Source organism: Antechinus flavipes, chromosome 3 (assembly GCF_016432865.1).
Source record: "Antechinus flavipes isolate AdamAnt ecotype Samford, QLD, Australia chromosome 3, AdamAnt_v2, whole genome shotgun sequence".
Taxonomy (NCBI): Eukaryota; Metazoa; Chordata; class Mammalia; order Dasyuromorphia; family Dasyuridae; genus Antechinus; species Antechinus flavipes.
The window spans coordinates 451716154-451733552 of record NC_067400.1 but is presented as its reverse complement, the minus strand read 5'-3'; the positions used below and the strand labels follow the sequence as shown (position 1 = coordinate 451733552).

The 17399-nt window shown below is 32.6% G+C and overlaps 1 protein-coding gene across 8 annotated transcripts in view; it reads right to left on the bottom strand.

The window, feature by feature from the left end:
* The window catches only part of N4BP2L2 (NEDD4 binding protein 2 like 2), an 80948-nt gene that overhangs the window by 47793 nt on the left and 15756 nt on the right, over positions 1 to 17399 (bottom strand). For all 8 annotated transcript variants that reach the window (XR_007952039.1, XR_007952040.1, XR_007952041.1 and 5 more), the window contains 4 exons: positions 14828 to 14952; positions 10793 to 10881; positions 10359 to 10435; positions 3136 to 3270 (listed from right to left, as the gene is read on the bottom strand). Coding sequence is in view for 5 of the 8 variants with exons in the window: in XM_051986482.1 (XP_051842442.1) it covers positions 3136 to 3270; positions 10359 to 10435; positions 10793 to 10881; positions 14828 to 14952 (426 nt within the window). In the remaining 3 variants the exon portion in view is untranslated. The remainder of the gene's footprint in view (positions 1 to 3135; positions 3271 to 10358; positions 10436 to 10792; positions 10882 to 14827; positions 14953 to 17399) is intronic.

The following is a 17399-nucleotide window of genomic DNA, read 5'->3' as shown; positions in this document are numbered from 1 at the left end:
AAAAAATCCAGCCATTTCTCTAATAACAAACAATAACTACCCAATTAGTCATGATCTCTCAGAAGCTTAACCCTATGTAGAAAGTGGAAAATCCCAAATAGATTACATTAATTGAAAGACATACTAAATAGCATCTGCTTCCAAAGTTTTCAACTCCATTAATCCACAAAAAATACAACCCAGTCTTTTACACAAAATATTTTTAAGAGATTTTATAAACAGAACTAATGTTCCAGTTAAGCAAGCAAAGCACAAATAAAGAATATTAATTCAAAACAAAGATAAAAGTCAAATATAACCAAGTTCCACTTGAGAGATCATGCAAATGAATTTTAAAAAATACTAATAGGACTGTGGCACATAAAAAACTTGCAAATTAGCTTATTATGGGGGCACAATTATTTATATAAAAACTATGAAAAACATAGCTAAGAACTGTGAGTAAACTTTATAGCTGCAGTTCACTAATATAAATGAACTAAAGATTTGTTATAATTTTTAGACTCAGGCCAGACAGAGAATGAGTGCTGAGGGGATAATACACAATATTATTTCGTTAAAAATAAGTATAATTAACTTATGCTGCTGGTGGGAGATGGGGATATGAAGGGGAGGAGGGGAGGGAGAAGGAATGAGCACAAAGATCCCATCTTTCTTAAGTTCTGCCAATAAATTTTGGATCATCAAATCACTTCAATTTTCAAACTAATAAATTTCATGTTTATAATTTAATTATTTCACTGCTAGGTGATCACCTAAAATATTAATTTGGAAATTTAAAGGAAAGGAATCACTTATTTATCTTTTTCTGATGTTATTTTTTGTTGTTGTTTCTACCAAAAACTGTTACTTGCTTAAAAATATTCCCTTTAGGGTCTTAAGATATATGGTCTACTAAAGGTAATTAATTTTTTATTTGATGCTTCAGAATTTGCCTGATCATTGTGGAGTATATATATAGATATATCTATATATCCAGATATAAAGACTATGGAATGGAAGATTATGGCTATAGATTATAGAAAAGTATAATGAATCAATAGTAATCACAAGATATAACCTAGGACCTATTTTTCTCCCTGTTACTTTCCTCTTACTCCTAAAAGGAAGTATGTATTACTATGTTCCTTTTCCTAAGAAAAATTTTGAAGGGGACACAAGTTAAAAAAAAAAAAATCATCAATTATTTTTTCTTCCCTGAAGAAAAATCAAACTTGCTTTTATTGATTCCAGTACATGAGTGTACTTTAGAAAACTGTACTTTGGGAATAAGACTATAATAATAACTCTTCTGAGAAAGAAAATATGAAGCATGAATTAGCATATGCCTGTTTTTATAAATGCAGATACACAGATACATGCTGAACAAGAACAAGAGTGAGGTTAACACTTGTTTAAAACTAAACATGGTACTGAGCTGTACAAATATGTAATCCTGAGATAACTTTTCTAAAGACTGCTTGAATATTACACTTGGTTTCAAGTTCTACAGTGCAAGAATGATAAAGAGAAAGAGGAAAGAATTAAAATTAAAGTTTAAGAGAACAGCAAAATATTGAGAAGCAGCAGAAAAAAAAAAGATGCAAAAATTGGGAATGTTGAGTTTAGAAAAAAGTAATTAATTGGTAATGGATGTCATATGATGTAACATAACATATGAAGGGGAATTATAAATGTAAAATGCCATCAAGTTCTTTATAAAGCCCTATTTCTTCTATTAGTGGGAAGGGGCTTTATACCATGAAGTTAGCCACTAGGTGATAAACAGTTCTGGGCACAACAACTCAGAAACTATCTATTATGGCACTGAAGGTCTATAATTCCATCGATACACAATCCGTATGCAAGTAAAATCACAGGTTTCTTTAAAAAAAGCTTTCTTATGGTTAAACTGTTAAACATTTGAAAGAAATGATGAAAGAGTTTGCTGGAGACCTTTAAGAATAGAATATATCCAGGGAAATTGTATAGAGGCAGTAGAAAGGGCAATTGAAATCAAGAGACCAAGTTGGGTTTGAATTTTCTCTCTTGCTTGAAGCTTTATGCTATGTGAACAAAACACCTCACATTCCCTGGGACTCAGTTTTCTCACAAATGAAACTGAAAACTGTAGTAAATGATTCCTACTGAGTGAATAAAAGGGCAGTAATTAGAGATGGGAAAGTTTATAAGGATGTCAGATTGTAAAGGGTCTCCATGCTTAGTTTGAACTTATTCATATCCTGAGTTAGTACAGAACCTGATACCTAGTAAACATTTTATAAATATAAATACATTTTCATTTATCTGTTCATTCGTCCTAGTTCCATATATAATTATTGAATTTTGCCTGAAATTAAGGGGGATGAATTATATTAACTTAAGAGTATTATTTTATAATATTAATTTATGGAATTCTAATCAACAGAAAAGCTATTGCTCAAAAAAATATTAAGGTGCTCTGTATAAAGACAAGTGGCAAAAGCAAAATATCCTATGGTAAAATTTTATTACAATCAATTCTAAGGGACTATTCAATTTATTTTTAAAAATTAAAATCTATTCAAAATAATTAAGCCATTGGTTGTAGTTTTAGAAATGTTTATGTGGACATATTTGTAGAAACAATTTTTACCCATATAAAGAAATAAGTACCATATAAAATATTAGAATACACTGTAACAAATTAGCTAAGTTTTGCATATTCCAAGTTGTTTGTGGGAGAGCAGAATAGTCAAGATTTTATCTATAATCAATTTTTACAATAAACTTATTAAAAACTGCTCAATGGTTCCTACTTTGGACTTCAAAATTATTTTAAGATTCAACCAAAGTAAAGAATTCTGTATCACACCACACTATTCAGATGTTTTACTAAAACCAAAACTAGTACAATAAAAATTATTAAAAAATAATGTACAATTGTATATACTATTTTTTATTTACATTTTAAAATTTAAACAGTTTTCTGGGAACAAACTCTGTAAGGTAATGATAGTTCTTTTTTATTAGACTTGAACCTATTTAAAAACCTCCAGAAAATCTCAATGCTTGTTTTTTAGAGGTAAGCCACAGCTCATTTTAGTTGAAAGCAGACTGAATATTAGTTATTTTGCAACATCAAAGTGATTCCATGAGTCTAGACAGCCTCCCCACCTCTGTCTTCGAAGTCTCTCAGACCTTCTATGTGGAGGTTCCACTGAATTCATTACAATAGAGATGGACATTTTATATTCGTAATGATCCAACATCTGTGCAATCTTTTCACGAGATACCCCATGTTTATTCCTCCTATGAAAAAGAAGAATTATAATTTAAGAAATATATAGTTCTTTTTATACTTATATATTAAACACTAGCACAATAGCACTTTTAAAAACTGTTTTTAGTTTTTAAAAACTGAAATAAACAAGACAGGCCATAAATTTTATATGTCACTATTTATCTCTGCTTTCTCAAAGTTCATTTACAATAATTAAAAGTGTAGAGCAATTCACAGGAAAAAATTAACTGTCAATGAAATCCACCTTTCTGCAGTTTACAAAATGCCAACTTAAAAACTGATCATTATTAGGAATCTCATGAAGCTATACAAAGAATTTGGAATGCATTACTTAAGCTCTTAAACCCACTGGATAGAACAAAAAGCTTAATAGTTTAATCAAAACCAATCCTTTGTGAGTAAACTGTATATTAAACTGCTTTGTTGACTAAAATTTAGTAATGTGACAATTTTTATTTTTTTAAGCAAAATCAATAATTATACTACCTTTTGTCGTTAAACTAAAGATTGAATACTTCTGTAAGATTGAATACTTTGAAAAGATTAACTCAAAGATTAGAAACTAGAAATTCTATAGCTCCATATAATTCATTACATGATTAGGAGCATCATATTATTTTCTTAAGCTTAACAGAAAGGCAAACTGTTCTAATGATAAAGGCACTGAATTGGAAGTAAAGATTGTCAGGAATTTTTGGAAGGGAAGGAAGTTGGGAGGATAAGGAAACTTCATTCAGTAGTTGAGTTGAGATTTGATGGAAATAAGGAATACTAAGGAGAAGAATTACTGAATTTAGTATAATTCTACTACTTTTAAGATATTTAATTATTAATATTAGGAAAACAAATTTATTGGAATGTTAACAATCACTTTCATAATTCAACACTTTACTAACTTCATACAACAAATGTAGTATAAAGCAGGGAGATATTTTCATCTAGGATATCTGCATGTGATACAGAAACCCTACTGTACCAAATAAAAACAAAAGGATGTCTCAACTATGTCTTTTATATGTAGCTCTACTTAATAATCACTTTAATAATTCAATATTTTAATTTTAAAACTTTAATATCTAAAACAGTTGAGGAAAAAAATCAGTCTGGAAATAGTATGGGAGGAGATCCAGCTAAAACAGATCATCCTCAAAGTATTTTCTGAATCTCAAAGGATGACAACAAACAGAACAGATGGAAGTTTTTATGCAGTGTTTAAGACTAGGTAAGCTACACCAGCCTCCTTTTCTCCTCTAGAGCCATCAGGGTCCAGTGGCCATACATAGATTTGGACAGAGATAATCCTGAATGCAATGGGAGACTTTGGGCTTTTACAACTAAGGTCTTTAGCAGGTCTCAACTGTTTTTGCTTTGGCCAGAAACTTTGAAGGTCTTCCCCTCCCAGAATGATTTTTTTTTTCGGGGGGAATCCCCCTGATAAAAAAAAAAAAAAAAAAAAAACCTATTAATTTAAAAAGACCAACTACCACACTGCATCTGGTGCAATCTCCTGTCATCCTGATCATATTTTAGAAAATTAAATCAGGAAGGGTTACAATGAGCTAGAGAATGAGCAAAAAAGAAGTCTATACTAGGAGTCAACAAAATTTTAAAAGCACTCAAGAGTCAATTCTTGAAATATCTCAAGGAGAAAAAAAATTTCAAATGATCATAGAGAGTGCTATTACTTAAAAACAAAAACAAGTATATATCAACAACTAATGATTCCTTACTTATTAAAAAAAAAAAACTGTATAAAAATGTTCTCTCCATGAACTGACATCTTGAACACTTGAAAACAGAACAAGCAAATTATGCTGATTTTCTACAACAAACCACATCTCCATAGTTACCTGAATGAAAAGTGTGAAAGTCTAAGAGCCCTCTAGTATTTATTTAGAATAAAAGGATTCAGAACCAGAAGGTACATTAGAGATTATTTATTTACAGATGAGAAGATCAGATCCAGGGAGCTGAAGTGATTCACTTAGTTAGGAAGCAGCATTATTTACTGATTTTTAGAAACGGCTCAGAAGAGCAAAATATAGTTTTGATCCTTCTCTTCATTTCTAACTATGAAAACTGCTTTAATAAAATGTTGTATAAAGCAGGGAGATATGCTCATCTAGGACATCTGTGTGTAATATAGAAGCTCTAGTGTACCAAGTAAAAACAAAAGGATGTCTCAATCATATCTTTTATATATATTAATTCTATCTATACACATTATCTCTCTACCAAGACTACAAATTCAACAGCTGACACCATTTTATTCACCACCACCCACCAAGACAAAGAAGGTGGTAACCTTCTTTCAGAAGCATTTAAGTGTCAGGCAAGAGAAAAAGCAGTGTCACCCCTCAGGGAGTTCACTTGCTTCTGTGGATAGATACAGTGCAAATAAGAAGGAATCTCAAAGAAATGAAACATAATGGGGGCTAGGAGGGAAGAATATGAGAAGTGAGTTTTAAACTGAATCCTAAAAGAAGCCAGAGAAGCCAGGAGGTGAAGATGGGAAGAAGGCATTCCAGGTATGGGGCAGAGTGAATGAGCAAAAAGGCACTGAATTGGAAGTGAAATGTCAGGAGTTTTTGGAGGGGAAGGAAGTTGGGAGGATCAGGAAACTTCATTCAGAAGGTAGTTGAGATGAGGTTTGATGGAAATAAGGAATACTAAGGAGAAGGATTATTGAGAAAAGGTCAACAATTTAATAATAAAAAGATCAATAATTTGAGGGAAAGCAATTTCTGTTCAATAAAGTCAGAAGCTAGACTTTAAGGAACTAAAAGATAAGTGAGGAGAAAACCAAGAAAAGCTACAGGATAATTTGATAATTTGAGGAAATGGTAGGAGCAGCAAAGGCTTTTTAAGGATAGGGGAGACATTTCTCCTGTTTTCCATCACTGTCATTTAATGAATTCACTGTTCTTATTTCATACTCCTAATTTTCTGTTATGTCTCATTCTTAGAAATATTAATTAATTATGGAAGCAATATCAAATAAGAGCAGCTGGAACCACTCTTTGTCCTTGGTCATACTCCCTTGTCTTTACCATGATGTTTTAGTACTATTAAGACTTAGTTATCCTATCTCTATTCTATCCCTGCCCTCCCCCCGTCATCATCTAAGTGCTAACTTCCATTGAACTAAGTGGGATCTCTCTATCCTTGGATGAGATGTAATCCTTGGGAAATATAAAAAGGTGATCTCTTTAAGTTCAAGTACCTGCAGACAAAAGCCTGTTTCTTAGCATAGACATATATTTCCCTGCTCCCAATGTGCATATTCTTTAATATTGCCTAATCTTTTCCTCTTCTGGAGTGAGATTCTCCTTTTACTCTCCTCCCATTCCAAATCCTTCCCTTAGATTGTCTTTTTTTTCCCCACAAAGCCTTCACTCTTATTCTTAAATGTCTGAAGAAATTACTATCCTTTATTCACTTATAGATTTAGTAGGGATGTGTCTTCAGCTCCCCCTTTTTTCTTACCTCCTCTTTGCCACTTTCTATACTTTTCTCCACTGTTACCATTACCACTAAAACAATCTGTTTTACTTATAGGAAGTATTATGACATTTAGTCCTTGGAATATTACTATAGCTTAACTCTTCTTCCTTTACTTATGCTAATTCTTTAAGTTCCCTTTAAAATATCTAGTTTCTTGGGTTCTTTAAAAACCTCAATAATCCTTCAGTTGAATTTAAGAAACCCAACAACCTATAAACACAACCATTGATTTTATTATTTGTTTTTGCTTAACTACTTCTGTGACACTGAATAAGTAATTTAATGTCCTTAGGCCTCAGTTTCCTCATGTGTGACAAGAAAGGGCCTGAATAGTCTTTGAGATCCCTTCTACATCTGTGATACTATGCTCTCTTCTTGACAATTATAAATCTATATGATTCTTCTATTTCTCCTGATGAGAGAGTATGCAAGTCAATTATTCAGATCATATAAAAGTTTTGTGTTTTTTCTGCACCACGGTCAGCTTTGTTAAGAAACATTATTTTGTTAACTGTATAGAGGATAGCTGGAGAGAAATTTAAGGCAGGAAGACCTATTAGGAAACTGCTGCAATTAGAGCATGTGGTATCTATATAAGGAAAGAGAAGAGATCAGATTCAGATGGTATTGTCCCAGTAGAAATGGCAAGATTTGGCAACTGATTGGATATACAGAGCTGAGGGGCCTGCAGAAAGAGGAGAATAATGATGAGGTTACAAATCTGGGATACAAATCAGAATTAGCTATGGCTCCCTATGGCTTCTATGATAAAATATAAATTCCTATATTTAGCTTTTAAAGCTCTTCACAGCTGGACTGCAATCTAGCTCTCTGGCCCAAGTTTACATTACTCTCCTTTTCTCCCTGGATGGCTTAGTTACATTATCAACTCTGTCCTGGCTCTCCTACACCCAAGAATGCCATCTCCTTGTCTCTTCTGGTGAATGGAGCTCAAGCACTACTTCACATCATGTTTTTCCTGATCTTTCCAACTGTTACTGTCCTAATTTCATAATTATTTGGTTTATTTTTTGCTTATTTTTTACTTATTCTGTATACATTTACTTTGTATATACTTCTACATATAAATTCCCTTCATCTTCCTTTCCCCAAAAAAATAAGCTCTCTGCTTTCATCTTTGGCCTTTTTATTTCCCTCAACAAGCACATAGCAGAGGCAAAATAAAGAGTGCTGATTTTTTGATTACGTTACATCTGGCATATAATTCCTTTTTCTGAGGTTTTTGGGTTACAAGGACTTGCAAAAACTAGTCCTCCACCTTGCCAATCATGTGATCTTGCAAACTTCTTTTAAGGGTCCCAAATTATTATATATAGAATATATGTTGCTATAAAAGTTCACTTCTTTAATATCAACATTTTTCTAATGGTGTTCTGAGTCTGAATTATGTAACATCAAATATGTGACCAAAAAAGAAGATAAAACCAATCATATTATAAAAAATAAAATATAAGTTATGGGCAGCCCAAGTGATGCAGTGATATCTTTGAGAACCAAAAGATAGATTTTGGCACATTAGGCTTTCTTGGAAACATTAGCTAAAAAAAAAAAAAAAAAAAAAAAAAAAAAACTGACAAAAATTAAAAAGGATAAGAAAGTCTTATGGGACTGAAAACCAGACCAGATTTACTAAAGAATGAAAATTAAATTATTTTTCAAACACTGCTAGGAGATTGTATCATTTCCTTCATTCTTCCTTCAAATTTTTATATGATGAATTATATGTCATGTCAAAAAGTATCAGGAAATATATTCTATGCTTAACTTTAATATCCATAGCTTATTAACTTTCATTTTATTTTTCCCTATCACAATGTTAGGAAAAACTATAAAGAATTCATTTCATCACTGCAGTTGCTTTGTAGAAGATGCAACGAGAAAGTCAAACAAATAAGGAAAGAAGACTGCTTCTCTGAAAAACATGAAAATGAAAGAAACAGGTCTAAAGAAGGAAATACAGGATGCAGGAAAACTGGGACACTGATGCATTGTTGGTGGAGTTGTGAACAAATCCAACCATTCTGGAGAGCAATCTGGAATTATGCCCCAAAAATTATCAAACTGTGCATACTCTTTGATCCAGCAGTGCTACTACTGGGCTTATCCCCCCAAGAGATACTAAAGAAGGGAAAAGGACCTGTATGTGCCAAAATGTTTGTGGCAGCCCTGTTTGTAGTGGCTAGAAACTGGGAAACGAATGGATGCCCATCAATTGGAGAATGGTTGGGTAAATTGTGGTATATGAATGTCATGGAATATTATTGTTCTGTAAGAAATGACCAGCAGCAGGATGAATACAGAGAGGCTTGGAAAGACTTACATGAATTGATGCAATGAGCAGAACCAAGAAATCATTACACACTTCAACAACAATACTGTATGAGGATATTTTCTGATGAAAGTGGATTTCTTTGACAAAGAGAAGATCTAACTCAGTTTCAATTGATCAATGATGGACAGAAGCAGCTACACCCAAAGAAAGAATACTGGGAAATGAATGTAAACTGTTTGCATTTTTGTTTTTCTTCTCAGGTTATTTTTACCTTCTGAATCCAATTCTTCCTGTGCAACAAGAGAACTGTTCGGTTCTGCACATATATATTGTTTGTATGTATCTTAGGATATACTGTGACATATTTAACATGTATAGGACTGTTTGCCATCTGGGGGAGGGGGTAGGAGTGGGGGGGAAATTGGAACAGAAATGAGTGCAAAGGATAATGTTGTAAAAAATTACCCTGGCATGGGTTCTGTCGATAAAAAGTTTTAATTAAAAAAAAAAAAAGACGACGACGACGAAGGAAATACAAAGGGAAGCCAAGAAGTATACTAGAAAAGAGGTGATAGGAGAATAAAAGCAAAATGAAAAGCTGACCTAGTGTGGTTATTTTGCTGAAAGAGGGCAATAAAGGTAATGATTACTTCTAATATCTTAGAATTCACATGAGATAAATCATAAATTAAATAAATTAAAGACAATAAAAGATAGTTAATGCAATCAAAGACAGGATCTCTTAAAAACTATGCTTTAACATAAAAAAAAATGTTTCTTGGATGTATATAGTCATCACACAGGGTTAGGGTGGGGATAGGAGCTGGAGTTGCTGGTTTGCTGAAATGTTTCTCCTTTTTTATTCTCTGTTTTATCTTGCTGGGAAGGGACATATTAAAAAGTGGCATAAAAACAAAAGATATGAATAAATTAAAATATAACAACAAGAAATCAATGTTCCATTTAAATCAAAAGACTAAATTTGATATAGTTGTCACTTAACAGAACTCTTAGCATTAATATTCTGAAATTTAAAGCAATTTAAGAAAGGCATCAAGATATAATAGAAAAGCATTAAATTAAGTCTGAAAATCCTAATGCTAATCCCATTGAGTAGTTTGTGACTGGGTAAATCTTCAAACATTTATAACATATTCATCTACTTCAGAAATTAGTAGTTAGAATTAAGAGTTAATGTATGCAATAGGGCTTTACAAATTAGATCAATATAAATTATTATTGCCAAGTGACTTAGCAATGTAAAAAATATTAATTTGAGAAATTAAAGTGTTTTCTTACTTTTCTAATTCCTCAGGATCAAATTTCCACCATGTTTCAGGTTCGTGAAACTCTACTCGGTATCCTTTGCCTATAGCCTACAAAAAAATCATGTTAAAAGTGAAGTTAGATTTCCTAAAATAAGAAAAGCTGTACCACTGCATATATGTTAAGGAGCACTTTAAGTCTGTTCAAGAAACACAGTAAATTTCACATTTTTAGACAAAATATATTAGAATTTTTTTCCTTTGTTTGGCATTTACTTTATTTCAATTGTTAATTTAACATGATAAATTTACTTTCATCTATATGAGAATCATCACTTATAATTTTTAAAATAATCTTTTCTGAAACAGGAATAAAAAGATCAAAGCACCCACATTTTTAGTATTTGTGAATGAAAGTACAGAGAGAAAACAATGACTAAATCAAAATTTTCTATTACTCATATTTACCATTTCCACATAAGGTTTCATTTCCCAAGCTTGGGTATTAGTGTTATCTATTATAACTGGAGATCTTCCCTGATCAATAGCTTTCTTTGCTGAAAAAAAAAAGGAAATTTCAATAAAAACACTTCAGGAATACAAAGTAAATACACAAAACAGAATTAAATGGTAACAAGCAATCATTCTGTTAAAAGTTTCTAGAAAAAGAATTTGTTTCTTTGTTCTAAATCAGGCAGAACTATGATTTTACTCTGACTAGCTTGCTTGCTACAATTGTTTTAGCCAAGTAACTGGGACCAAAAAGCTCTGTGTATATCTCACACTTAGTTACTTGAGTCATATAGCAACATATTTGCATGTGCCTTCCTCTAAGAAGAATGTGGCATAAAGCACTTGTATTTAAAAGAACTTGTCAATCTGGTTATTTCCATATTAACTTAAAATTTCAAAACAATTTAAGAATAGGCTCAATCAATAAATCAGAACAATATAAATGGCTATAACATCTACCAATATGGCCTAGTCCAAGGTTTAGGACAGGAAAAAAAAAAGACCCTATCACAGAAATAGATGGCTAAACTACTAACTATGCTTGCAGTGTTTTGAGGGGAGGTGATAGGATCCATCAATTCAAGTAATAACACTAAAAAGACCACCTCAGTCTAAAATATATACCTTATTCCTGACAATTCTATTCTTGAGATATTTTAGGTTAATCCTTCTAGTATTAGGTTCACAATCAAGATGTTACTCTTCCCAATAAACTAGGAAAACATTTTTACAGTTAAAGGTTCCGATAAAGGCCTCATTTCCAAAACATAGAGAGAATAACTCTATAAGAAATCAAGCCATTCTCCAATTGATAAATGGTCAAAGAATATCAACAATTTTCAGATGATTAAATTGAAACTATTTCTACTCATATGAAAGGGTGTTCCAAATCATTATTGATCAGAGAAATTCAAATTAAGACAACTCTGAGATACCACTACACAACTGTCAGATTAGCTAAGATGACATGAAAAGACAATGACGATTGTTGGAGGGGATGTGGGAAAACCGGGACACTGAAATTGTTGGTGGAGTTGTGAAAGCTCCAACCATTCTGGAGAGCAATTTGGAACTATGCTCAAAAATGTATAAACTGTGCATACCCTTTGATCCTGCAGTGCTACCACTGGGCTATATCCCAAAGAGATCTTAAAGGAGGGAAAGGGACCCACATGTGCAAAAATGTTTGTGGCAACTCTTTTTGTAGTGGCTAGAAACTGGAAACTGAATGGATGCCCATCAATTGGAGAATGGCTGAATAAATTATGGCATATGAATGTTATGGAATATTATTGTTCTGAAAGAAATGAGCAGCAGGATGAATAGAGAGAGACTTGGAGAGACTTACATGTACTAATGCTAAGTAAAATGAGCAGAATCAGGAGACCATTATACACGTTAACAACAATACTTATGAGGATCAGTTCTGATGGAAGTGGCTATCTTTGGCAATGAGAGGATCCAATTCAGTTCCAACTGAACAGTGATGAACAGAACCAGCTATACCCAGTGAAAGAAAACTGGGAAATGAGTGTGGACTGCTTGCATTTTTGTTTTTCTTCCCAGGTTATTTTTACCTTTCTAAATCTGATTTTTCTTGTGCAACAAGAGAACTGTATAAATATATACACATATATTGTATTTAAGATATAATTTAATATGTTTAACATGTATGAGATTGCCTGCCATCTAGGGGAGGAGGTGAAGGGAAGAAAGGGAAAGAAGTGATTGCAAGGGTCAATGTTGAAAAATTACCCATGCATATGTTCTGCCAATAAAAACCTATAATAATAAAAAAATAGCTACCAAAAAAATGTTATTCTTCCTTCTCTCTTACTTCCCAAATCCAATCTGTGATTAATTCTTGCTGATTTTACCTTTGTAAATTCTCTCATATATGACCCTTTCTCTTTACTGACATTGTAATTTTCCTAGTGCAAATTCCCACCCACCTCATGCCAAGACTTGTGTCCCTGCCTCATTTTTTGTCACTCTAGTTTATCTTCTACTCATTCACCCAAGTGATAAGTCTGATCATATCATTTCCCCTATTTTCTTTTCATTTGGTGATCCCATAAACTCCCTATGCAGACGATTCTCAGATTGACTTATCTGGCTCTAACTTTTATGTTGACTTCTAGTCTATCTCCAAATGCCTTTTGGACAATTCAAATTTACAATGTTGAATATTGAATTCTTTTCCTTCCTAAACCCTAGCCTTTTCAAACTTCCCTATTACTGCTAAAGGTACCACCAACTTCCTAGTCTCCCAAGGTAAGTTTCACCTTTAAGGCCTCACTGTCTCACTTTCTACACCCCATTTGTCAATTTCCACTTTTGTGACATCTCTTAAATACCTCCCCCCCCTCACTGCCACTACTTTGACACCCCCTCATCCAAAGGCCTCCCCCATTTAGCCTACTCTTAATGCAGCCATGCAGTGATTTTTCTAATGCACAGGTAAGAACATATCATTGCCCTACTCAATCAACTCCAGTTGTTCTCATCACATAACAAGATCAAATTTTAAATCCTGCTTAGTGTTTAATACTGTTAATAAGCTAACTCTCTCAGTCTTCTTATACTTTTCATACTCCTTTGCCATGTATCCTGTGATCCAATGATGCTGGCATCCCTGCAGTTCCTCAAACAAAAACCTCCACTCCTGGCATCAGGTATTTTCATTGGCAGTTGTCCATACCTGTAATGTTCTCCCACCTCATCACTATCTCCTGGCTTGCTTCAAGGCCCAGTTAAAAATCCTACCTTCTACAGGAAGTCTTTCCCAATCCCTCTTAATTCTAGTTTTTTCTTTTTGTTGAGTATTTTCTATTTATCCTACATATAGTTACCTTACTTTGATCTGTTACTATTTGCATATTTTCTGTATCCCAACTGCTTAGTGTAAGGTTTGACTCATAGTAGATGCTTAATAAATGCTTGTTGGCTGGATTTTAATGAAGATATCTGAAATGGAGGTAATCCTGGGAGGGTAAAACTTAATAATTATTCCCTCCTTCCTCACTATCAATAATCTTGAGGAAAAAAAATCAATTAAACTTCTTTGGATCTCAAAAAGAGAGGATTGGACTTGGAGGATCTTTAAATCTTTTGATCCTCTCAACTTACTGTGCATTATGTTAATCAGATGATCAAATGCAAAGGGAAGCTCTTTTAGAGATAAATCAGAAGTAGAAAGGGCAAATATAAATGTGGTACTAAACAGTATTGGGCTTTTGGCAGCCAAAGACCAATGGGAAAGTACTGGGCAATGGGGAAAACAAGGATGCTTAGGAGAACCAAAGCAGCCCCTAGGAAAGATAAGAAAGTGTCAGACTCACTTTGCCTATTATCTCATTTGGATCTCCTGACAGTCTAGAATAAAGTTCAATAGGTATTATTATAACCATTTTACAGATAAAAAAATGAAAGCTGAAAGATTGAATGTCTCCATTAGGGTCATAGAACTAAAAAAGTGCCTTAGACAGGACCTGAATTTCCTTACTTCAAATATAACATTTTTATCTACTAGACAGCTCTATTCTTCCAAGAATCAGACAGGATCAAAGGCAAGACACCAATATACAAAAAGGATCAATTATGTAAATAAAGCTGTTTGGTTTGAGGAATAAAAGAATTTGGGGGGGTGTGGGTAGGGGGAGGGGAAAACACAAAGAATAGCTCTAGCTTCTAGCATTTTAAGTTCTTGATTGTTAGCTGTACATAAGGGAAAATCTAATAAAGAAAAGGATCCTCAGGAGACAGGAGGTTTCCTTTCATTATATGATTTCAAGCAAAAGCTGGATAAGTATTTTGAAGAGATGCTACAGAAAGGATTCCTGTTCAGAAATAAGGTAGACTAAATGACTACTGAGATTCCTTCCAATTCTGAAATTCTATATGCTAGGATCTCTATGCTGATTTGACCAGGTACACAGAGATGTGTTTTATTTATTAAAAAACCTGAGACGTCATCTAATGTTATCACACCTCTGCTTTGGTTCCAATCATGGGCATCACCAAGTTGTCTAACATTATATGAGTACCCATTTCGATGCCGAAAATAATCATCAGTGCTGAAGACGATGCCACCACGATTCTGACCGAGCAGAACACTGTCAACAGAAGCAAAGAAATTATAAATGTTATATATAGAAATCTCTACATATCTAGAAATACATTTTTAAAAAACACTCAAAAGCATATTAGCTATACTTAATAATTGAAATGATAATGAAATGAGATAATTAATTCAGTTCTGGGCATGTCGCCTCATTGAAGAAATATTATTTGTTTAAAGCCAAAATCCAAGATGGATTTAAATATATACATTATTTCTGCCACTTTTTAAACTCTTCACAAATCAGAAAAACTTTTTTCTCTTGGCTTCATCTTTTTTTTTTTTTTTTTTTGAGAGGAGGCAACACAGGAATGAATATTTATTAATATATATTTTTCTAGAAATATCTCTACAATGAATTACATATACTTTGCCTTAGTAAATAACCATAATATAATCCTTATAGTTTATTAAAAATTATCAACTATTCTATATTTCAGCAACACCATCAGGAGTTCTTGAATTGAGTTAGCGTTATCTTTCCCTATTCAGAATACTCACAAATCACTTTTTTTTTTCCCTTCCTTTGCTGTCAACAGTCATATTTTGCTATTGCCACAGTCTACTTCAAAGAGCTTTTATGTTGCTCTTAACATGTTACTGGCTTTAATAAAACAAACTGAAGATGTCAAAAACCAGATTTTCAAGCCTACTAAGCCAGTAACCTTATACAACAGTAACAGTTTGATACTTTATCTTTAGTAACTATATAATTAATTCATCTTCAATGAACTAATAATCTGAAAATGAACACTATAGGAATATTTATTCTAAAGAATCTTACATTTGATCCAAAACAACTCTAAATAACAAAACAATATCATGAAGAATAATTTCATGTTTAGGGGTTGTGGCATAAAATATCTGAACCCCTAAAATGGTACAAACATTTTAAATGGAATTCAGTTAGGAGTGAACAAGTGGGGAGAGAATTAAATAAATTTCGCTTAGGAGAAAAGAAGAAAGGACTTTTATTTTATTTAACAATATACCCAGAATTCCAAAGTTCCAAATAGAGAATATATCAGTCTTTTATATAGCCAGTAGCAGAAAAATGAAGTGAAGGAATATTGAGAATGATTGGGCAAGACCCACATTCCTTTTCTTCTCTAACTACCATCATTCCCAGCACTTTAGGTCACAGAAAGTAACAGGATATAAGTTCCCTAAAAAAATACTAGACTAGTAAAATACTCATCTTATTATCACCAATACACTCACTTCCAACAATGAAATATAAGCATGCTACAATTTGGTAACAAAATACAACAATCTATTTTTAAATAGCTCTCAAAATTTATGAAACAGACCCTGTCTTGGGTTTTTTACTTCCAAAAATTCAAAAAATTATTCTTGTTCCAAACCTTTTTGAAAAGTAAAAAGATGCTAATCTGTCCACATCTTGCATTTGAAAAATCTGCAATTTTCTTTCACAGGGTTTTTGAAAACTTCAAAAAGAAAATGCAACAATTATCAGAAACTTAGAAACAAATGTTAGGTGTCTTGTGAAATCTAGACTATATTTCATTACCCTACTGTATACTCCCTTTAATGCTTATAAAAGTTGTTTAGTACTTTCATATGCTTGTGACAAACTAGCTTATAATTTATTTGCTGCTTTTATGTCATTTAATTTGCCTCCATAACATTTATTATTGAGTTCACACAAGAGCTACTTAATAAATAAAGGGCTGACAAACAACAGAAGTAAGAAATAAGCTATTTTATTTTACCACTTCTTCTGCGGGGGTGGGGGGGCGTTAGCAACATCCCCCCCAACAGAAGGCAAAATAAATATGTTTAGCTATCATTTAAAAATGTTTTGAATTAAAAATCTCCAAAATAATGGAGTACTTTTGGATATGAAAAAAAAATTGAACAAAATGAGCTCTTACACTTGAATAAAATATTCTAAAGATATTGAACATAAAATTAAACATTTTAAGCAAAAATAACTAAAACAAATAAGGAATTTCAATTAAATATTGAAGGTACTTTTGAAAAACAAAAATTTTTCAAAGTTCTTTTGGTCAAATGTTGTCAGAAGTCCTGCATGCATACCAAAAACAAATAATGAATTTAGTAACACTCTCAGTAAACCTAATTAAAAAAACAATCAGATGTGATTGGACTATGTTTTTTTTAAAAATTATTTTTATTAAAGCTTTTTAATTTTCAAGATATATGCATGGATAATTTTTCAACATTAACGTTTTTATTTATTTATTTAATTTTGCTGAGGCAATTGGGGTTAAGTTACTTGCTCATGTTCACACAGCTAGAAATGTTAAGTATCTGAGATTAGAGCCTGACTTCAAGGCTGATGCTCTATCCACTGAACCACCTAGCTGCCTCTCAACATTAACTCTTGCAAAACCTTATATTCCAATTTTCCCCTGCCTTCCTTCACTCCCTCCCCTGGATGGCAAGTAATCCAATAAA